Source organism: Neodiprion lecontei, chromosome 1, assembly GCF_021901455.1.
Source record: "Neodiprion lecontei isolate iyNeoLeco1 chromosome 1, iyNeoLeco1.1, whole genome shotgun sequence".
NCBI lineage: Eukaryota > Metazoa > Arthropoda > Insecta > Hymenoptera > Diprionidae > Neodiprion > Neodiprion lecontei.
Window position 1 is genome coordinate 17,834,623 of NC_060260.1, and position 23,938 is coordinate 17,858,560.

Consider the following 23,938-nt stretch of genomic DNA (forward strand, 5'->3'; position numbering starts at 1 on the left):
CATTTCATTTTATTTATGTGATTTGTTCAATGCACAGATATCATTTCATCAAAATCTCATATTCTAATAACGGCGAGTTCCACTCCTCCTGGCAAAAGTCACGTGGAGACAAACAATTATCCCTAGTAAAAGGTTCAAAATTGTTTCTTATAACTGGTACCAAGAACTGAGATAGAAGACTGCTGAGCTAGTAACAGCGGAGCTCAGCCTACTAATACTCCTCTTTTTAAGGCAAAATTATCATTGATATTTAGCATAAACTATTCATCCATTGTGAACTAAATTAAAATAGATTACTTATTAAGATGTATGGATGAATGTGCGAACGTGGTATGTGAATATCTCTTGTTTGTATTTTTAATATGTCACTGACGAGATTGAGAATCGTCGGAAGACCGTCGAAGAACGTGATGTAACGCTGAACATGTGGATTCGGGCACCAGGTCGCCCTTGCACCTCATTGGCTAATTACCGTTGTAACTTATTACAACTGCAGCTCCTCGAACCCTCAGGCCCAAAAAGCTGCGTCTTTCGTCTGTTAAGTCGCGAGGTGCGTGGACATCAACCCGTATTAGCTCTTCTTGAGTGATAGTAGCGTTCGGAAAATCTTAGTTGTGACCGGCCTAAAGTCTCTTGCTGATCCATCAAATTCGAGCATTCATATAATCCTGTGATTTGAAAAGACTCACTATCTTTTACGTTGCCATCTTTACTGTTCTTTACTTAATCTAATTATTTCGAGAATAGACATTTTTATCACATTCCGTTTTCTCAAATTAAACCAAGTTCCGCCCAGATTCAATCCGGATCTGGTAATATTGAGCATTTATTTTAATAATCAATAACTCTATTACTTGCATAAAATAATCATCTAAATAATAATAGTATAAACCATCTTATATCAAAACCGCGAGTGAGACATTTGGACATTTATTGTGGAAAGTAACATTTTGATTAACAACCCATCGAAATCAATCGAGACTGAGGGACCGGGTTCATCGTTTCAATATCATCCATAAACCCATGAGATCTCGAGGTGAGGCCCTGCTCCAGAAATACCACTGACGCAGACCGACACGATCCGACGGCTCTCAATTCCGCTCGAACTACACATCTAAAGATAAGTCAGTCCGAGTGCTAATCTTCGACATTGAACAAATCCTTGTTTTCGCTTTCTTAATCAAAATTCACTATTGTAATACCCATTCAAAAGTAAAACTAGATTCGGCGGATAGCTTCACTATCCCCCATTAGATCAAACGCATTAATCTAAAAAGAGAGATACAATAATCACGACTAGCTAGTTATAAACATCGTTCAGGATAGATGCTCTTGTTATCAAACAATAATATCATTTGGAATAGAATATCACACGATTTGCTAAAAACCTGCAAACGGTCAAATTTAGTGGTTCTCTTGCTTCTCTGCATTTGAATATGAATTCGTCCGTCGGCGTGGATTGTTATATAAATTCAAACACTTTATAAATTGTTACTTTCGGCTTCTAAGTCACTATCGTCATTCATAGTTATCAGACATTTCAATCACCAAATAAAACAGAATACACTTTATATTTTACCAGGTCAATCACTTCAAACCATTTATTTTGAACGACGACCTTTTTCCATTTTTATTATTATAAATTAGCCCCGATCATTTGACCCAACCTCACAGACCTGTACAGGACTATAGCAACACGATCCTACAAATCACCGGCTTGTCGAAAGGTAGCTCTTTCTTAGTTTTGATTTTTATTCGTTGTCGTTACGTGGAAGCATCTTTGATTATTCAATTAATCATTAACTACCACCGCTCAGCACACTCTCACCCCCACGTAACAATAGTAAGCTATACTATACGGAAGATACTTCTGATAAATTGTTCTATTTTCCCCGAAACTTTTAAGAGCGGGCTGCAGTAACCATTCTAGATCTGCCTAAACGCAGAACGGACCGGATTCTTTATGTTTGAAATTTTTAAATTTCAGAATCTTGTCCTCTTCTGCTGGTAAGATAACTTTGATTTTGTTCAAATTCATACAATCTACATTATGCTTAAACAAACACTTTTCAGATTGAAAGTGTGATAGACACCTATCGCACAACCGTCTGATGTGAGCCTTTCGGAATTTGGGAACTTGTTAATCTCGACAAATTTCGAATCTATGTCAAATGATGTGTTACATGATTTTCAATATTTTCGATACCATCATCGTCACCGTCATCATCGTTTTCAGTCTCTATTACTGAAAGATGGATTACTGGTTTATCAGACTTGTTTCGGCTTAAATAAATGTGTACAATTTCACTGCGCTTTTGTTTTTTAATACAATCTATACCATAAATGTTGATTGAAAGTTTGTTAAGTTTCTCAAGTTTTGGAATCTGGTCTAAAGACATTGGAAAATGCAACCCGTCGTATTGTAGCACTGAGCCGAAATGTGGTTATGAAGTAATTACGCTGGGATTTTTGTTGGCTGGAAAGAGGGCTGCGGTGACCGACCGTAGTCGCTGTTGCGAATGTTGACGCTAGCCTTCTTATCACTGATATGGTTGGGTAACGGGGTGTATGTGAACACACCGCCTTGTTGTTGCACGTACTTGTTGATATTCACAGTCAAATTGATTATTTCAGTCAGCGACCAGCCTGAATCCTTTTCCTGGAAATCTTCCACCTTTTTCAACAAACGCTCTGTCGCGTTTTCGATGAACCATTATTCGTTAATATCCGTTGTGTGGAGGATGATTTCATTTCTCGTATTAAAAAATTTGATCTCTTCCACCGTATGATCATCTTTTCTAACTTTAAATTTACAAGCCAGTATAACGTTGGCTTTCAAGCTCCTGTCTTTCTTCAGAGCGTTTTGTAGCTTGTCACAGCTAGTACCTTTGTGTCTTCTAGAAATCTCTCCACATCTTCATGTTTCAAATCGACGATGAATCCAGTTCCAATTCTCCCCTCGAAAGCTGATTCCAAATCTTCCCAGTGAACTCGATCGCTTCTTCTTTCTTTCCGCGTACCTCCACCCGTTTTCTGAAGCCGTTTGAATTTTTCCGCAATCGCTTTCAAGAGTCCGATCATTGTGATAATTCTCATCTTTTCTCCAATCGATGAAGCCTTTCGCAAAATTTTGTTCAGAAGCCGAATATTTTGAATTTCTAATTTCATCCATATCTGAATCTCTGCTGTTGATGATTTTCTCAAGACTTTGTACGCCGATTCCATAATATCGATTAATCTCAAACACTTCGTGGATTCCATATTGAGCCTTTTCCTCACGTATACGTGACAAGTTGAGACTGAATGATCGTTTGCAGTGATGAGCGTCCTTTTTATAGGGCAGCTGTACGCATGTTGTGTGTGCGCGCGCTGTGTTTTGCATTCTAAGAGCGATAGTAACCCAACATCGCAGATCCTTGGCTCTGAATGTATACTACCGCAGCTATCGGTCGACCTTGCACTCTGGTCTTGACTGAACCCGTTCAAAATTTATCGTAGAGTTCACATTACAGTTACAAGCCAAAAAGAATGTCACGTTGATGATAACGTATCGACATCCACGTTGGTAAAAAACAATTCTCAGAACCAATAATTTGGAATATCGCGTGGTTGATATCGTGGGAAAAGAATGTGGGGCGGCTGATGTTACACATCAGCAGTCCTACCGTGGGAAAGGAATTCAAAGTGGTTGATGTTACACATCAGCAGTCCTATCGGGGGAAAAGAATGCGGGACGGTAACCGACATCCACGTCGGTAAAAAGTTCACGCCCCTGCTGCGCCCTCTTCCGTTGGCAGGCGAGCACTACATAGAGACTTTGACCGCGGTCGGTAAGATTGTCGGTAAAACAGCACGATTCTTACCTTCGACCGATAAGAATTGCCGGTAAAGCAGTGCGATCTTTACCGTCGACCGATACAACTGTCGGTAAGGTTGCACGTTTTTGACCTCAAGTCGGTACGGCAAAGCACGTTTTATCTTACGAGAGTGGTGGTCACCTTTAAGGGCTTGCGTCTGGGATGCGCGGATAGCCGACTTGGTCGGTAAAAAGGTGTTTTTACCCATAACCGGCCTTGTTATACTACTAACTGGCATATAAAGCTTATGAAAGAAAATGGTTCACATTTCTGAAAACAACACAGTGAAAAAAAAAAACTGACATTCAAAACCGTAGGGACCTTCATTCGGACATCATATAAATTATCAATAGAAACTGTACTGACTGTTATGTAAACAATTAGGCCTACATACCAACAAGCATGTGAACAATTGTATGACTTTCAAATGTATTTGTTTGAATAAACATTAAGATCACAGTCCTGTTAGTACAGGCAGGCGAGTAGACACATCCTTCTCGAACATTATGTAACAAACATCGTAAACGTTTAGGAATGTCGATATATGTAAGATACAAACAACAGGAATTAACAGGAACTTGGACTATTGATAAACGCAAATCATTGATTCCGCAACGTTTCGACCATTTTATTTGGCCTTCTTCAGGCGTCTATAAACATACATATAAATACAAAATATTTTAAACACAACGCATAATACATATAACAAGATTATACAATTAATAGCAAATAAATTTACCTCAATTTATAAGCGTAAACAATATAAATCTTCTTATACAACTTCATTAGCTCCTCATAAATAATTAACAAAATTCAAAAATTTATTAATTAAAAAGAACGCAGCTAACAGAACCGACTTGTACATGTAAATAAACTGTCGACCGCAGTCAACCTCAAAATATACATAAATGAGGAAACAGTAAGCGAATGAAGCGCCCTTGTTTCCCACATTCACCGCCGCGGGAATTCAAAACAATACTCTAAAACATTTCTACAATATCTGAGTCAAAACAAAAATTAAATACATTAAAATAGTCTAAACATTCAAAAATAAAGTAAAACTAACGTGCGTCACCAAGATAATCGTTATAAACCGATAAAATCTCGTTGTACATTGCACTCAGATTCTGGGTGTCAGTACGCTTGTTTACCGTGTCATTAAGTTTAATCCAAACCATTTCACTAACCGATCTTTTTAACCAGTTATTCTCTAAATCTAAGATCTTCGCTTTGTCAAAATCAAACCCATGACCCGAGTCGAAGTAATGTGCGGCCAGCGCTGTTTTGTTCTCATCCAAGATTTTAACATTCCTACAACTATTCCTATGTTGGTAAATCCTATTTTTTAAATACTGTTTGGTTTGACCCACATAACAAAGTCCACAAGAGCACGGGATCTTGTACACTACACCTGCTCTTTGATCCTGCTGCACTGGATCCTTTAACTTAGTGTATAATGATTTTATTTTATACACGTTATAATAAGCCAGCTTTACATTAGTACCTGTAAAACAACTATTAATTTTATGTGACAAGCCCGGAACAAAAGGAAACCGGCAGTACTTGATGAAATTCGTAGGACGAACTCCACCAACCCCACCATTTGCTTTATTCTCTTTAAACTTAATGATAGCTGCACGAACAAACGATCTTGGATAACTGTTATTAGTTAACAATATCTCAATTTTTTGATAATTGTCCTCATGATACTCCTCGCTGCTAAGTCTAAACATTCTATCCAGTAAACCATGAATCATTCCCACTTTCTGTGACATTGGGTGGTTGGAACAGAAATTCAAAATTCTTCCTGAACTAGTTGGTTTGGTGTACCAATTAGTCTTCAAATGGTTGTTGGATCTTTCAACCATGATATCTAGGAATGGAATACAACCATTCTGTTCCACTTCCATGGTGAACTGGATATTCTCTTCAAAGCTATTAAACAACTCCAAGACTCTGTTTAATTCCGTCTCAGGGACTGCAGCGATAGTATCATCTACGTACAATTTAATAAACGCAATGTTAAATGGGAGGACCGTAATTATCTGTTGTAACACATAATTCATAACAATATTGGCCAACACCGGACTAGCTGGATTGCCCATACTACAACCTTCAACCTGTCTGTACAACACCCCATTATACGTAAAATAACTGGTTTCAAAACAAAACTCTATAAGTTTAATAAGCAAATATTTAGGAACACTAATAGAGAACTCCCCAAACAAGTTTACAGAACGCTAAGCCTGGAGCCAAACTTTGGGCTACAGATCCAAAATAAGATCACTATAGTTCCTGAAGTTATTAAAGATCTAGAGTATTGCATCAGTGCAGTGAAGTTAGACAATTGTAATGCGGCTGACTTATCCGCAGTGAAAGAAAATCTGAGATCTAAAAGTATCAACATTTTATCCAATTTTTGTAAGGGACAATCACGTTCTGAAGACCGTCTAATGTTAAATAAAGATTTAATCGTTACAAAAAAGTTTTTGAGAGAAAATGAAGATTTAGTGGTATCAAGATCAGACAAGGGGAACTCAACTGTCATCATGTTCCGAGAAGAGTACGAGAGAGAGATGAGCGCACTAATTAGTGACAGGACAACTTACCTACCTCTTCATAGAGATCCAACTCTCACGTACCAAAAAAGAGCCAATAACCTGGTGGCGGAGCTAGCATCTTCGGGTGTGATTGACGAAGCTGAAGAGAAGAACCTTCGGTCGAGCTATACTCGAGCACCACGGATATATGGACTACGTAAGACGCACAAACCAACTTGCAAGTTACGTCCGGTAGTGAGTTGCATACAATCTCCTAGCTATAAGTTGTCGCGAGTTGTACATGAAATTTTGACACCGGTTGTGGATACTTTTAGTTTTAATTTATTAAATTCTTTTCAATTCGTTGATTTTATTAGAGACGTTGAATTACATAGTGATTATAGATTGATATCACTTGACGTAGTCTCGTTGTTTACAAATATCCGTAAGGATTTAGTATTGAAGGTCATTAATGAATCTTGGGACAACATCAAACATTTAGTTAAAGTTCCTAAATATTTGCTTATTAAACTTATAGAGTTTTGTTTTGAAACCAGTTATTTTACGTATAATGGGGTGTTGTACAGACAGGTTGAAGGTTGTAGTATGGGCAATCCAGCTAGTCCGGTGTTGGCCAATATTGTTATGAATTATGTGTTACAACAGATAATTACGGTCCTCCCGTTTAACATTGCGTTTATTAAATTGTACGTAGATGATACTATCGCTGCAGTCCCTGAGACGGAATTAAACAGAGTCTTGGAGTTGTTTAATAGCTTTGAAGAGAATATCCAGTTCACCATGGAAGTGGAACAGAATGGTTGTATTCCATTCCTAGATATCATGGTTGAAAGATCCAACAACCATTTGAAGACTAATTGGTACACCAAACCAACTAGTTCAGGAAGAATTTTGAATTTCTGTTCCAACCACCCAATGTCACAGAAAGTGGGAATGATTCATGGTTTACTGGATAGAATGTTTAGACTTAGCAGCGAGGAGTATCATGAGGACAATTATCAAAAAATTGAGATATTGTTAACTAATAACAGTTATCCAAGATCGTTTGTTCGTGCAGCTATCATTAAGTTTAAAGAGAATAAAGCAAATGGTGGGGTTGGTGGAGTTCGTCCTACGAATTTCATCAAGTACTGCCGGTTTCCTTTTGTTCCGGGCTTGTCACATAAAATTAATAGTTGTTTTACAGGTACTAATGTAAAGCTGGCTTATTATAACGTGTATAAAATAAAATCATTATACACTAAGTTAAAGGATCCAGTGCAGCAGGATCAAAGAGCAGGTGTAGTGTACAAGATCCCGTGCTCTTGTGGACTTTGTTATGTGGGTCAAACCAAACAGTATTTAAAAAATAGGATTTACCAACATAGGAATAGTTGTAGGAATGTTAAAATCTTGGATGAGAACAAAACAGCGCTGGCCGCACATTACTTCGACTCGGGTCATGGGTTTGATTTTGACAAAGCGAAGATCTTAGATTTAGAGAATAACTGGTTAAAAAGATCGGTTAGTGAAATGGTTTGGATTAAACTTAATGACACGGTAAACAAGCGTACTGACACCCAGAATCTGAGTGCAATGTACAACGAGATTTTATCGGTTTATAACGATTATCTTGGTGACGCACGTTAGTTTTACTTTATTTTTGAATGTTTAGACTATTTTAATGTATTTAATTTTTGTTTTGACTCAGATATTGTAGAAATGTTTTAGAGTATTGTTTTGAATTCCCGCGGCGGTGAATGTGGGAAACAAGGGCGCTTCATTCGCTTACTGTTTCCTCATTTATGTATATTTTGAGGTTGACTGCGGTCGACAGTTTATTTACATGTACAAGTCGGTTCTGTTAGCTGCGTTCTTTTTAATTAATAAATTTTTGAATTTTGTTAATTATTTATGAGGAGCTAATGAAGTTGTATAAGAAGATTTATATTGTTTACGCTTATAAATTGAGGTAAATTTATTTGCTATTAATTGTATAATCTTGTTATATGTATTATGCGTTGTGTTTAAAATATTTTGTATTTATATGTATGTTTATAGACGCCTGAAGAAGGCCAAATAAAATGGTCGAAACGTTGCGGAATCAATGATTTGCGTTTATCAATAGTCCAAGTTCCTGTTAATTCCTGTTGTTTGTATGATATATCATGGACGTTAATATAATGGAGAGATATATGTAAGTTTTGAACAGTACAATTTTTCACAGCAGTTCGAATAATAAGGTTAAACAATAAATCGTGGCATTTATGTAAATTAGTAAATTCACAAACACTGAAAATTCTCATGTAAAAATTTGTGATTTATTCTACATTAAAAAAAACCCGAAGATGGTAGGCGGAGCCTGCCGAAACGTCGATTTTGAAAAACATAATTGATTGCAAATTGAGCATCATTTCATCCCTGACCATCATTCAACTGAATGGAATCTGTAGAATTTCTACACGGTTATGAACGTCAATCTCAGTAATAGTATCATCATATGAATACGTTTTTTTTTTTGTTTTCAATTTTGTTCCGAGCTATACAAATATGTACAAAGTGATACGCACATTGGTCCAATAATACACAATTATATAAAAAAGTTTAAGTGAATAATAATGTACTCTCAGACTTTTTTATCCATGTAGATGCATACTTAAAATCACGTTATCAATATTCTGTGATTTTACCATTCTTTGCTACGCAACGTTACACATAAAACCTATATACAGTGAGATATCACCTCTTTGAATTAAATTTTTAACAGTTCTCAATCACGATAATATCGTGCATTTTTTCCAATACATCTTAAGTAAACATTTTTGTTGAATACTAGCTTGTAATAGATATACTTATTATCGTCAGCATTTGAGGTTCGAATGAAGGGACCTAGTTTATAAATCTTACCGTGTGTTGCATTCCCGTGTGGATCGGATGGTTACCAGTCATAAGGGCACTTCTAGAAGGAGTGCAGATAGCGGAAACGTAATACTTGTTCAATATGAGGCCTGTATAAGCCAAAGCGTCAATGTTTGGCGTGGGAATTTGTCCAGACCCATGAAAACTAACGTCATTCCAGCCCTGAGAAAAACATATTTGTCTTATTTCACTTTTGAAAGTAGTAATACACTTTAACTTTATATTAAACATGGTAATGTTTGCGGATTTGTCGGAAATGTGAAAATACATTATTGTGAGTGTTCTTTGTTTTGAAATAGGTTGGTTAGTGAAAAATCAAAGGCATTCTTCTTCGGAGGTAGGCAGAAATCAAGTTTGCCAATCGAAATCACCTAAATTAGCCACTTGAAGCATTTTACAGAGTGGGGCAAGGGTTACTTGTTACTGCTACAATTTTCTCATGTTTGGGCAGACAAATCACCCAAGCTGCATTCTGGCAGACACGGACGATGCACCGTCGAAGCTGCGCCGTGTCGGCCGACATGGGCTAGGAAAGTGGAACTGCCAGAGCCGTTTCACTCCTCAGAATTAGGAATCCGGATCCCAAATCTGATGAGTATAAATTATATCGACTATCATAGATTTTCTATACCAGACCAGGGTATTGACCGTGGCCATCGAACAGACTTGAAATCTCCGAAGAAACGATTTCAGATACCGGCTGACGAAGTTGTGATTTTACTCATCTGGTCCCCTGTGCATGGTTGGAATTATTAAATAAGTGTAAAACAACGAAACAAATGTTGTTTCACAATATTTAATGAAGAAAATAACGATTGGTAAGGTATAAAAAAAAAAAAAATCAAGCAATTATCCAAGTTCTCAGGCTTTACGGATAACAATTCCAAAAGTCGTACCAACTGAATAAAAATAAAATAAGAATAAAATACAAAAAGGCACTTGGGTCCATGTAAAGTAACTAACTGAAAGTCAAATATTAAGGGGGTATTATCGTCTGGAAGCTTGTTTTTTAAATAATATTTGGGAACTAGTTTTGTGAAAACTATGAAACGTACAGTGCCGGGGTTCTTAACGCATATTAAGATATGTTTCAACTAGCAACACAAAATTTTATGACATACTTGATTAAAATCTATACAAGTTATGCGCTGTTATGCAGGTCGTGGCTTGAGACACTCGTCCAATCGAGTACACGAATGGTGGCAATTCTACTCGTCTGGAATACAACATTTTTTTAAATCTATATGAATATAGTTATCGTCTGAACTAGAACTAAGTAAGGACGAAATTTTTATCCGAATCACAGCTGTCTGGAAATTAAGGTTCAATTTTCCTGAAAAATTGTCAATCAAAACATCAGAGTGGGGCTAAAACTGTCGTTTCCAGAAAAACTTCGTAAGGTGAGGCTACTCAAATTAGTCGTTATCCACCGTAAGTTCAGCCGTCTCATTGTCTGTGCTAAATGTATAGTAAACTTTGAATGCGTTTTTCTGAAAATGACTTGTTTCAAGTCGGGCGCACGTTTTTTTTTCTTTCAAACTATTGGATCGATTGATTTCGAATTTTGCATATGTATTTGGAATTTTTCGAAAAAAATATTGGAGGGGTAACTACCCTTGAACGCTGTTCATCTTGCGCTTAAGCAAAAAATGGTCCAATTGAAATCTCAAAATTTGAAAAAATGTATATTGCGTATGTACACAAAAAAAAATTTACGTATTTCTGGATTTCATCGAAAAAAAAATATTCGACGGAAATACCCTTACGTACTGTAATCACTTTTCTCCTTCGACAGCCAAGGTTGTTCGTGAATGCATCTCCAGCTGGAATCCGCTTTGATCGGAATGGTACACATTTTGAATTCCAAATTTGCTATATCGTGTTTAAGAGGAGCCAAAAATTCATCTGCTTTCACTTTTAATCACTCAACATCTTCGGAAGTTTTCCTAGTGATAAATTTATTGATTTTCCTGGATACTAATCTGTGTGGGTATTTAAATCCATTCAATTAATTTTTTGAAGCTGTAAATCCGAAATCTTCATAGCCAATCTCTTTCTGGACTTGTAAGGCCCATTTGCGTAAATCATTATCACGCACAATGAAACCGACAGTTGTGACGTCGACAGTTGCTTTAAAAATATTCAACGTAATGTTACAAATTCTAGCGATTTTTTTTGTGCCACCTTTATTTAACGAATGAGCTCATCGTCGTAGTTGATTTATAGATTTTACTCTTCTAAAAGTTTTTCTTACAGTGTTAGTTCGTAAATTTCTTTTCTGGCCGCTTCTCCAGAAATCTACAGCTCTTGATTAATAATCATACGATAGATCTTCTTCGTCTTTCGTACACTCATTTTTAGGTGGCACAGGCTTGATAGGTGAAGTATGCATAATGCATTCTTCTATTATTTGGGCATTAGTATCTTTGTATGGTTCTTGAAAATCTAAGGATTCTTCAATCGTCCTTTCCATGCCATTAAATTCAATCATCGCGGCCAATAAAATATCTTCGATGTTCTTTTTTAATTCAATTTCCCTTCGATTTATCGGAGTCTCTTTTGCATATAGCGACTGAGATACGCCAAGCAAAAGTTTGACGACATTTATGGGATTTACTTTCATCTTGAGTATTGCTGAAAAAATGTGTTGTGATAACTCGAATAATATCCCTTTTATTCCTAAATATTGGTACATAAGGAAGTTGAAACAGGCGACAGAGTTTCACGTGTTAGAATTTTGATATTGTTATTCAATATTTATAATGCAATGAATTTAGTAATTAGTTCTTCACATTGCATCAGAACAATGACCACTGACCATGAATTTATATCCCACAATTTTTAAATTTTAATTTATAATTAACCGAGAAAAATTCTAATTTACTTGTTACAGGCATCAAAAATAATTCACAAGACACAAAACAGAAAAATATAATAATAATACGAGAGGAAGTTGATTTTCAATTTATAACAATGAACAATTCGTCTCTTTAACCAACTTATTTCTATACAAGAATATCTTGTCGAAAACTTCAAAAACTTACAAAATCTTTAACTGTTTTCTGGATGAGAAATTTATGATTTCTACATATAAACTCATATAAAATATTGGATTTTTTCTGAAAATGAACTGCTCACTTTGACGTATCACTGACTGTACAGAGCTCACAAATAAAACTGAAAAAATGAGCTACTTTATCGAAACAACCGATATAAAGTGAATATTTCCCCACTTTGGATGCAAATATGTTATCTTATGTATAAATGGTTGCATTGATAATGAAGCTGCTAATGATGAATAAGACGCAATATTGTGTCATGCTGCGATAAGTTACTCTTGAAGTGATATGCTACTTTAGAAGCTTTAAAAATTCAGATTTATCATTTTCATTTTCTTACAGTTTAAGGTTCTAGTGTAGACTATCATTTCGAAACTAATTCATCGCAGCATAATACAATATTGCGTCTAATCCGGTATCAGCAGCTTTTCTGTCTGGGGACACTGTCTTTCTTCCCGACATTGTCTTCGCTGCCGATGATTCATTTTTGAGCCTTTGATGATACAGTGAGAAGATAAAAAAACGTTGACAATTCGAAACATTTCAGAGGTAGTTTCGTCCAATATTTATTTTCGAGAAAGTCCAAAAATACGTCTTATTTCCTTCGTGTTTATACGCATTGTATATTTTTTCAGATTTTTAGATTCGAATTTAACGATTTTGTACATATGCGCAAGATAAGAAGCGTTCGGGGGTAGTTACCCCGGCCAATATTTTTTTTCGGTATAATCCAAAACCTTGGAACTTTTCTTTCGTGTTCTCATACGCAATATATATTTTTTCAGTTAATATGATAAAGACGATTTAACTTGACCTTGATGATTTGTTGATTAATGTTATTCTTGGATATGAAGGTCACAACTCAAAACACTTTTTTATAGTGTTAACGTTTCGGCCCTGATGGGGGCCCTCCTCAAAACAATTTATTTAAACATCTGTCACGAACAAAAATAAAATAATGTACAACTAGGTTTTAACAAAATTAACATAGTGGTATAGATAATATGCAAGGATGTTTAAGCAAGTATAAAAGAGAGGAATTACCTAGTATGGGATGACACTTCCAATTACATCGAATGCGTGTTGGTAATTAATGAATAAATAGAAACAATAAAAACAATAAAAACAAAAACCGAAACACACTGCGTTCGCGACACGTAGTTCCCAAGAATTCATATTTGTTGTTAATTTTGATAAAATAAAATAAAACACACAGCCGTTATAGGTTGAATCCAGAGCACATTTGCACCAGTGGAACGTCCAGTGTGTAGTGGGGGGAGGTCGATATCGATAGTTATCAGAGCAAACGCAGAGTAAACGGGTTAAAAGGAAACCAAAATTTTGTTAAGGAGGTAAAATCGAGAGCAAGCTCAGTCGGTAATGGATAATTACAATGGTCGTATCACAGAGGTGTAAATATTACTCAGATGTTCTATGTCTTGTTTTCGGTTGACAGAATTGGGATGTGCAACAATATTGCACATTTCTAACAGTAGCCTATTGTAATACAACGGTTCAACGTCAATAATGCTGGCTTGAGAATAATTAAAGGAGTGGTCGAAATCGATGGCATGTCTCGTCAGTGCAGTATAATTATCCTCGTGTTCATGGATATTGCGTTTATGCTCGGTTATCCTGGTGTGTAGTTGCCTACTAGTTTGGCCTATGTAGGACATGTTGCATTGGTTGCAAGGTATTTTTTAAACTACACCAGAGCGCATACCCGGGGGTACGGGGTCCTTACCCGAATCAAACATCGAGGATAGATCATGTGCACATTTGCCAACAAATTGAATTTTGTACTTAGAGAATGTTCTGTTGAGTGACTCTAAACAACCCCGCGACGTATGGGATGGAAATATAGTTTTTTTTAATTGGTTTGTGCAGTAGTTGCATCGATATTATTGTTAGGGCTGGTCGATGACAAGATGGAATCGTATTTGAACTGTATATGTTTGTTGAGCAAGCGAGGTGGATAGTCGTTTTTACTTAGTACCTGCTGAATCAAGGACAAATTTTTTTTGTGAAATTTCATACTTGAGAGTCGGATCGCTCTGTCAACTAAGCAATTAATCGTTCCAATTTTGTAAGATCTGGGATGATGAGAATGGTAATTTAAATACCTTTGTGACCAAGTAGCCTTATGAAACCAATCAGTTTTGATGAACTGGTTATCATTGATGATCAGGACATCTAAAAAGCTAATTCGGCGATTAGACTCTAATTCAGAGGTAAATTGTAGTCTCGAATGGAAACTGTTGAAGACAGATAGCATTTCTGCAACTTTATCCGAAGGGACAGCTGTAATTATGTCATCTACATATCTGAAATAGAATGAAGGCTTGAAGTCCAGTTTGTTGAGACAATATTGTTCAAGATCATCCACGGATTTGGTTTTGGTTTTGGTTTTGGATGATCTTGAACAATATTGTCTCAACAAACTGGACTTCAAGCCTTCATTCTATTTCAGATATGTAGATGACATAATTACAGCTGTCCCTTCGAATAAAGTTGCAGAAATGCTATCTGTCTTCAACAGTTTCCATTCGAGACTACAATTTACCTCTGAATTAGAGTCTAATCGCCGAATTAGCTTTTTAGATGTCCTGATCATCAATGATAACCAGTTCATCAAAACTGATTGGTTTCATAAGGCTACTTGGTCACAAAGGTATTTAAATTACCATTCTCATCATCCCAGATCTTACAAAATTGGAACGATTAATTGCTTAGTTGACAGAGCGATCCGACTCTCAAGTATGAAATTTCACAAAAAAAATTTGTCCTTGATTCAGCAGGTACTAAGTAAAAACGACTATCCACCTCGCTTGCTCAACAAACATATACAGTTCAAATACGATTCCATCTTGTCATCGACCAGCCCTAACAATAATATCGATGCAACTACTGCACAAACCAATTAAAAAAAACTATATTTCCATCCCATACGTCGCGGGGTTGTTTAGAGTCACTCAACAGAACATTCTCTAAGTACAAAATTCAATTTGTTGGCAAATGTGCACATGATCTATCCTCGATGTTTGATTCGGGTAAGGACCCCGTACCCCCGGGTATGCGCTCTGGTGTAGTTTAAAAAATACCTTGCAACCAATGCAACATGTCCTACATAGGCCAAACTAGTAGGCAACTACACACCAGGATAACCGAGCATAAACGCAATATCCATGAACACGAGGATAATTATACTGCACTGACGAGACATGCCATCGATTTCGACCACTCCTTTAATTATTCTCAAGCCAGCATTATTGACGTTGAACCGTTGTATTACAATAGGCTACTGTTAGAAATGTGCAATATTGTTGCACATCCCAATTCTGTCAACCGAAAACAAGACATAGAACATCTGAGTAATATTTACACCTCTGTGATACGACCATTGTAATTATCCATTACCGACTGAGCTTGCTCTCGATTTTACCTCCTTAACAAAATTTTGGTTTCCTTTTAACCCGTTTACTCTGCGTTTGCTCTGATAACTATCGATATCGACCTCCCCCCACTACACACTGGACGTTCCACTGGTGCAAATGTGCTCTGGATTCAACCTATAACGGCTGTGTGTTTTATTTTATTTTATCAAAATTAACAACAAATATGAATTCTTGGGAACTACGTGTCGCGAACGCAGTGTGTTTCAGTTTTTGTTTTTATTGTTTTTATTGTTTCTATTTATTCATTAATTACCAACACGCATTCGATGTAATTGGAAGTGTCATCCCATACTAGGTAATTCCTCTCTTTTATACTTGCTTAAACATCCTTGCATATTATCTATACCACTATGTTAATTTTGTTAAAACCTAGTTGTACATTATTTTATTTTTGTTCGTGACAGATGTTTAAATAAATTGTTTTGAGGAGGGCCCCCATCAGGGCCGAAACGTTAACACTATAAAAAAGTGTTTTGAGTTGTGACCTTCATATCCAAGAATAACATTATTCATATATTTTTTCAGATTTTTAGAATCGAAATAGACAATATTTTACATAAATGTGATTATACAGGGTGTCCCTAAATTGCCTCCCACGGACTAGCCAGTATGATACCTCGTTAAAATCCAACTGAGAATTTCTTTTCCGGAAGCTCGTCCGACTCATAGTTTTTGAATTATAAGCGATAGCGCTAGGCCAATCAGAGTGCACCATTTCATCTAGATTTGCCGCCACGGAAATTGCTGTTTTGTTCGTCTGGGTGAATTATTATTATTCGTTTACGAATTGAATATCGGCACCTCCCCTCTCTCGCTGCTGTACCCCTTATTCTTGAGGATGCGCTTTTGTTTACACACACAAGTGTGCGCCCATGGATGTGCGGCCGGCAGCGTGTTCTGCAGCAACAATACCGAGGTCAGCGCCCGAGAAGGGGTACAACAGAGAGAGAGGGGAGGTGCCGATATTTAATTCGTAAACGAATAATAATAATTTACCCAGACGAACAAAACAGCAATTTCCGTGGCGGCAAATCTAGATGAAATGGTGCACTCTGATTGGCCTAGCGCTATCGCTTATAATTCAAAAACTATGCGTCGGACGAGCTTCGGGAAAAGAAATTCTCGGTTAGATTTTAACGAGGTATCATGCTGGCTAGTCCGTGGAAGGCAATTTAGGGACACCCTGTATAGGACGTCACTTGAAACGTCCAGAATGGGAGGAGCTCAGTCGATGGATCAGGCTGTACCCCTTAGCCAATCTGGACAGAGTCAATTGAAACACCGAGAATGGGAGGAGCTTTGTTAACGGATTAGGCCGTGGCCCTCAGCCAATCTGGCATATGTTTAGTATAGCGTCGAAAAATCAAGTGTTATTATTGAAGTAAGGTTCGTAATCTAAATGCACGTCACCACTATGGATAAGAAACAATAATGACGCATGACAACAAAGAAAAGACGACAGTACGAAATGTCAACATTTAGGTTGATGTTGGCGTATGAATATCATGTTTACTCTGTAACGCTAAGTCTTTTCTGCCCCTCGTTGAGCGCCAATTTGTAACGCTAAATTTTGTTACTTTCGGATGAGGACTTACCGTTGACACTTTGGCGCGATTCTCTACTTATCCGCAATATTAAACTACAACAAAATAATTACGTTGGGCGCCAGACGCGTTAGCGTCGATTCTCAAAGAATAACATAAATCAATAAAATTAACACAAGACCGTACAAAAGGGATAAATAGAGAACCCGTTGTATGGCTGGCTAGGCACAGGTACGATCGCGTACATCCCGGTAGAGTGGCGGAGTTCAAGGCAGCTAGCAGTAATTCCAGAATTAAAGAAAATAACCAAATAAAGAATAAACTCCAGTTAAAAGGGAAATGAATAAGTCAATCGATCATATATTGTCGAGAAGGTTACATAAGTGAAACAGGCAAATAAGATGGTATCGATAGCGGTAGTTAATAAAATAAATAATCGTTGTTCACAAAAATATCGGTAGAATAGCAGTAAACGGTAGCTTTAACACGAGAGACGGTAGCTAACAGAGAAAAATAGACGTAGGTCGAGAGAGACGATATAATGCAAGATTTGACTTAAAACTACACGTCACTGGGCGACGTGATCTTACCCAAGTTGCAAATGACGCTACGAAAATTATTATTCTGTCAATTAGAACGAGAGGACTTTACTGCGATCGGTATAAAACAACGTATCGATAGTTCGGTAGATGATACGATAAATTTACCATAAATTATATCCAGTATGAGAAATTGACATTCAGTAACAATTTACCAAGTCGGCAAACGATCGACTGGATAGCCTTCGATAGAATTGTTCAGAAACGGTAGATTCGACAATTTAGAATTATTACGTACTTGAGGAATTAAATAATGAACTCCTAAATATAACTTTTGAGAGAATACCAAAATATAAAGTTATGAGAGTGAGAGAATTTTGGAGAGTTTACAAAATGGAGAAATATACAAAAATACACCGCAATACAAAAGAATAATTCACAGAACTTAGTTTAACAAAATACGAATAAATAAATAACAGGCAAAAGTAATATAAAATGGTCAATAGTAACAAAGAAAAAGGCGGTAATATCTAGAGGTGATTCTACGCTCGCTTGTACTCCAAGGAACTCGATATACGATACAATAGGCACAAAAATAAATAAAAATATAATAAGCGATAACAGAAATAAAATATAAAGCACGCTACTATTACAAAAAGAGTATGGAATAAACTAAGAAGCCAATAGGGCTCAAAATACGATAGAAAATACAGAAGCAGGATAATAGAGATTCACAAATAATCAGAAAAATGATAAATACAAGAGAAATAATTATTTGGCAGCTACGAGGTCGCTCAGATACGAAAATAATAAGTTACTGAAATCATGCAGCCACACGGAAGTCGTGGACCATGATTCACACAAAACGGCATCACACGATGCAACCAAGAAACAATAAATATGATATTAATAACCGAAATCATGCAGCCACACTGCGGCTTACTGCAACTTTAAGCCGTGGACCATGATTCACGCAAAGTCGATAAATATCATAAGAAAGAATAGAAATTATGAGCAACTTCGTAACGGTACAATTCAAAGGCAGAAGCCTTACCTTAACGGTTGACCTCAGGCACACAAACTGATTCTAATTTAAACTATACTTCACAAAAGCAAAACTGATAAGGAAAGGAAAAAGGATGCAAAGAGTTTAGAAGGATAAAGGTTAGCGGTAGAATAGACGGTAGAACGATAGCGGTAGAATAAACGATAGGCCGGTAGCAAAAGAAGGAAAAGGTGTCGGCAGCTTAAATCGGTAGTAATGGTCGGGAGAATAATCGAAAACGAAGCTGTTCCTCAACAGGTCGAGCGTAGAATAGCAGGTCGTAGTTCAGCTCGCCGATCTCGCGGTTGTCGTGAGGTGATTCTTCTTCTTCTTTGATTGGTCGGTTGACCCCCACCGCAAATAGGCCATCCCCCTGTGGCGAATATTGGTTACTGCGTGGTCATACGTTTTCCAAAAATTACCGCTAGATGTGGTGTAATGCGCTGCTCGCGATTTCGTCGTTGACACCAACTCGTACGATTTTGTAGTCGCTTCAATTTACAGTCCAGGCTGCCTATCATCGGGGACTTCTTTGGCAGAGGCATACACAGGGTGCCTCTCGGCCAAAGTTACCGGGTGGAGAGTGACGCCTCATTGTTCACCTCCACCGGCTTTTGTACAGGCAGTAGCTAGCTGCCTGTACCTGAGGTCGTGCAGTCAGACGGTTGGCCAAACCGTGGACCACGACCCACACAATTGGTCCCTGTCGATAGGGAGGCAGCGTCGATCCTCGGAACGATGGCTTTATCACCCTGAACGTAGTGGTTTGGGGTCGGTCCGGCACCAGGCCGGTAAGTCGGAGGATGGCAGGCTACGGTCTGCTCTTCACGCCATCCTTACGGCATCCGATAGAGTTGGCGGCTGGTTCCTCTTCGAGGAACGATGCCCTCGGCCGCCGGGAGGATTTTTATCTCCCTGTTCACCGGCAGTCGAGGCGATACGGAAGGTTCGGGTGGATGCTACCCCAGGTGTATATAAAGGTGCACCAAGGTAGCCAGTGTAGTCTGATGAGACCGTCAGTAGGCGAAGTCGTCGAGAGCTGCAAACGGTAGATAGTGGTCCCTTGTTGATCGGGATCGTTGTCGTCCAAGTACCTTGTTAGCTTGCGCCGAAGCGCGAAATAAAGAATTTACAAAAAAGAATTAGTTAAAAAGTAGTTATTGCCTATTTTGTATCGAGTTCGGTTGGAGTACCCTGCTGAGGACGCGTAAACTAAAAATAATAGCGGTTGTGTGCCCTTGTGACGGGCGATTCTGAAATGCCACGTTACAACTCATAGGCCTAGCAAAGCATAGTTTAATCTTTTGAGTGGCTCACCCCCTTAATTTTATTTTTTTTTTCTTGAGAAAAATACATTTTTCATATCTCTTCATTAGAAAACTTTTCCAGTTGGATCGGTTAAAAAATATTATGTTCTTATGGGTGAAACTGCCGAATCGCCCTTTGACATGCCTCACTTTGAAGAGTTGTTTCACCTCCTTAAAGTGTTTCATGGCCGATAGAGAGAAATACGTGTCGCTTAGTTTTAGTCTACTATGACATATTACAAAATAAATCAAATTGGAGAGTTCAAACTGGGATACCTTCCTTGTTAGTTCTAGTTCAGGCGATAACTACATTCTTATCTCTCTATCTAATAAAAAAGTTTCAAACAAATGAACGTAGAAAAAGATTATAATAACAATAGTAAAAAAAGACTATAATAACAATAGTATACGCATGAACTTGGCGGTGGGGTGAGATCCCGAAAACAAAACAAAAAGCATCCAGCAAACCCTTTGACAGCTGTCATCGGCTGTTTATGACAGTCTTTGACAAATATCTTTATAGGTATCTGTTTCTGACGCGCGAAAAATGAACATGCAAACGAAAATTATCAAGATGATTCCCGACGGGAATTGTCTTTTTCGCGCGTTGGCGTATTGTGTAAACGGCACTCAAAATCGACACGCAGAGGTGAGACTGAGTATCGTTTCAAATATAGTGGATAATTGGTCTACAGTTGCGGGTTTTATTACAGGTAATGAGTCAAACGGTGCTGTGATTAGGTGACCTGGTGATTACAAATCACATATGAATAAAAATGGAATATACGGGGGAGAAGCAGAATTAGTTGCAGCTGCGGACATTTTTAAGATATGTTTAATCGTGTATCGCGAAGAACAAATTCATCCACAATGGATCGGATCACAAAATGAAACACAGTTCTCGCTACTCTTCACCGGCGACGGAGACAGTGGACACTCTGATGTCTTGCAGAACCAAAATAAAATTCAGATAGTGAGTAATAAGTATGAAAAGTAACAATCAAATAATAGTAAATCTAAATATATCACCAAACAGTCAAAAGGACAGCCAGGATTTACGATGACAATGGAGAAAGGAGGAGTTTCAAGCAGCAGACAAGGCGATGAAGATGGTGGACGGTCGGAAGTATCACAAAAGAAAGAGGAAAATAAAATTGTAAGTGCGAATAACCAAATAAGCCAGAGAATAATAATAAACAAATATTCCTATAACCAGGCAAGAGGACGACCAGGATCTATGTTAACCATAAAAGAAACAGGTGTTTTGCGGAGTGAACAGCAACACAAATATAGAGAAAAAAATGATATAAGGAAGGTGATTTTGGAGAATAACGGGCAGAGCGGTAGCAAAAATAATTCAGCAAGTCAAGGAGATAGATCGATATCAATAGAGAAGGAACACCAATTTTCAACCAACGAATGGAAGCTTAGATTGATAAAAAAAAGAAAAGTAAGCACAGAAGGAATTAAAGTGGACAGCAAGTGCAGACCTGTCATCAAATCAACATGAAGGAATTCGCCTGTCTACTAGACAATGAGTAAGGAAATAGTGAGGCGCGAAGCGCCGAACAACGAGGCGCGTAGCGCCGAGATGGGGTTGGCGCGCGAAGCGCGCAGGGGCGAAGCCCCTAGTAGATTTAAAAAAAATTTGTTCTTCTGTTTAAGACGACTAGGATCGCCGTAATTCGTGCGCCCGATTGGATGCACGTCTCACGGCACGACCTGCATAATAGCGCAACTTTTATAGATTACTATACAGTATTTCATAAACATTTGTGTCAGTAGTTGAAACATGTCTCTATATGCGTTAAAAACCCTGATTCTGTAGATTTGATACTTTTCGCAAAATCAATTCCTAAAATTTACCTTAAAAAACAAGGTTCTAGACAGTAATACCCCCTCAAGCCTTCGTTACAATGGGAGTGTTACAAATTTTAAATTAATATTTTTGAGGCACATTCTCAGAACCCCAAACTATAACAAAGTGTGAAAAAAATGCGAATTTTTGTAGTTTCTAGATGGTAATACGCCCTGAAGCGCGAAGATGCTTCAATTCATTGTAATTCAAAATTTTCAAAGTGTTTAAAAGTGACTCAGCACAAAATTTCTCAGTCTAGAAAGGAATTTTATGCATTCCATCAAAATAAACTAAATTCGTGGTCTGCTTTAAGATGAGCGCAGCTCCGTTACAAAATTGATGAGTTAGGTGAGCGCTTTGCTATACATCTGCTAAATTCTGATAATTGTAGACGTTACCTGTCGGTTTGGCTAGGTACCGAAACTATGAGATAACGCGGTGAGTTAGTCGGATGCTTTGCCTCTGCTCTACTGACCAACCGTGATCAGCTGCCAAAATACCGAATGTATAGTTCAATCTGGTTTCGTCACTGCCTTGCAGTTCGGACTCGTCGTCTGAGCAGCAAAAGATCATCCCCTCCATGCTCTGGTAAAAGGATTTCTACGACAAATTACAGAAAATCGGTAATCGTAAAAATGCGCGACGGTCTATGACGAAACTACCGAATTTTCATTGCATATTTAAGACAACGTACAACCTTTCTTAGTTGAAATAGTTTTTCCTAAATCACGAGGACCAACCTATGAATGTTTACACAAAATTATAAGTATCCACTCCATAAATTGATCGGAATAGTATTCGTGCATTCTAAGTAGAAAACTAAGAATACCCACAAAAATCTCTGATAGTTTACTACCAAAATCTATGAAAATATTTTCACATAATTTTATAATAAAACTTTATGAATATCTACTGAAAGCTCTGTCAATCTACGACCTGAATGAATCAAAACATTCAGAGTTAAAAATAATGGAAATAGTTTTGCAGCCACTTAATACGAAAAAAAAATTCAGACTATAAAAAAAAATGACAATTAAAATCAATTACAATAGATTTCCTTCGAATCAATAATAGAATACTACGACTGTCTTAAGAGAACCTTTAACTGGGATCAATCAGAACAGACTGTATCGGTTGTAACATTGCATTTTATCAATGCATGTCAAAGACCATCATCTCCTCTATATCGCGTATTTTATCTGGTAGCGACGAAAAGTCAAGTCTCACGATATGGTCAAATTTATAATTTTGAGGAATATTTCTCATTTCGTTATTTTGTATTTGTCTTATTGTCTAACCTAATCTTTCCACGAGTGATCTCCCAAGAGACAACGTCGAGAGAAACAGAACAAGAGAGATTATGATGCTATCGCTGTCTGGGCAATGTCATTTCACCGCTGCATTGATATTGAGCTTACTAAGATGATGTGCAATTATTATCGCTGAGATGCCATTATCGTAATCACAGTCTTGATATGTGCTTTAACGGCTCAGCAGGAGCACCTGTGCTTATCTAGGCGACAGCTCCGGAATCATCGTTATTAATTACTGCCTTCTAACGCTGATGCCCGGCTGGAAAGAGCGTAGAAGATGAATCAAGGCTTGCTGTAACTACTGAGACAGTCGGTTTGGACTCCACACTTTTGGCAGCATCTATCACTAGGCTTCTGAACCATCTTATTGGCCAGTCCGTCATACTGCGCCATATGTCGATGAAGGTCTTAACCCACTTCTTCGGAGAGCCATATAGTAGCCCCATCTGCCGCTATTACACTAGAATTTCTGGTCGCATCGACAAAGACACAATCAAACTGC

At 37.6% G+C, this 23,938-nt stretch overlaps 1 protein-coding gene across 2 annotated transcripts in view; it reads right to left on the bottom strand.

Moving 5' to 3' along the window:
• The window catches only part of LOC124295602 (arylsulfatase J), an 846,464-nt gene that overhangs the window by 675,724 nt on the left and 146,802 nt on the right, over positions 1–23,938 (bottom strand). For both annotated transcript variants that reach the window (XM_046746206.1, XM_046746146.1), the window contains exon 2: positions 9,305–9,478. In XM_046746206.1, coding sequence (XP_046602162.1) covers positions 9,305–9,478 — 174 coding nt within the window. The remainder of the gene's footprint in view (positions 1–9,304; positions 9,479–23,938) is intronic.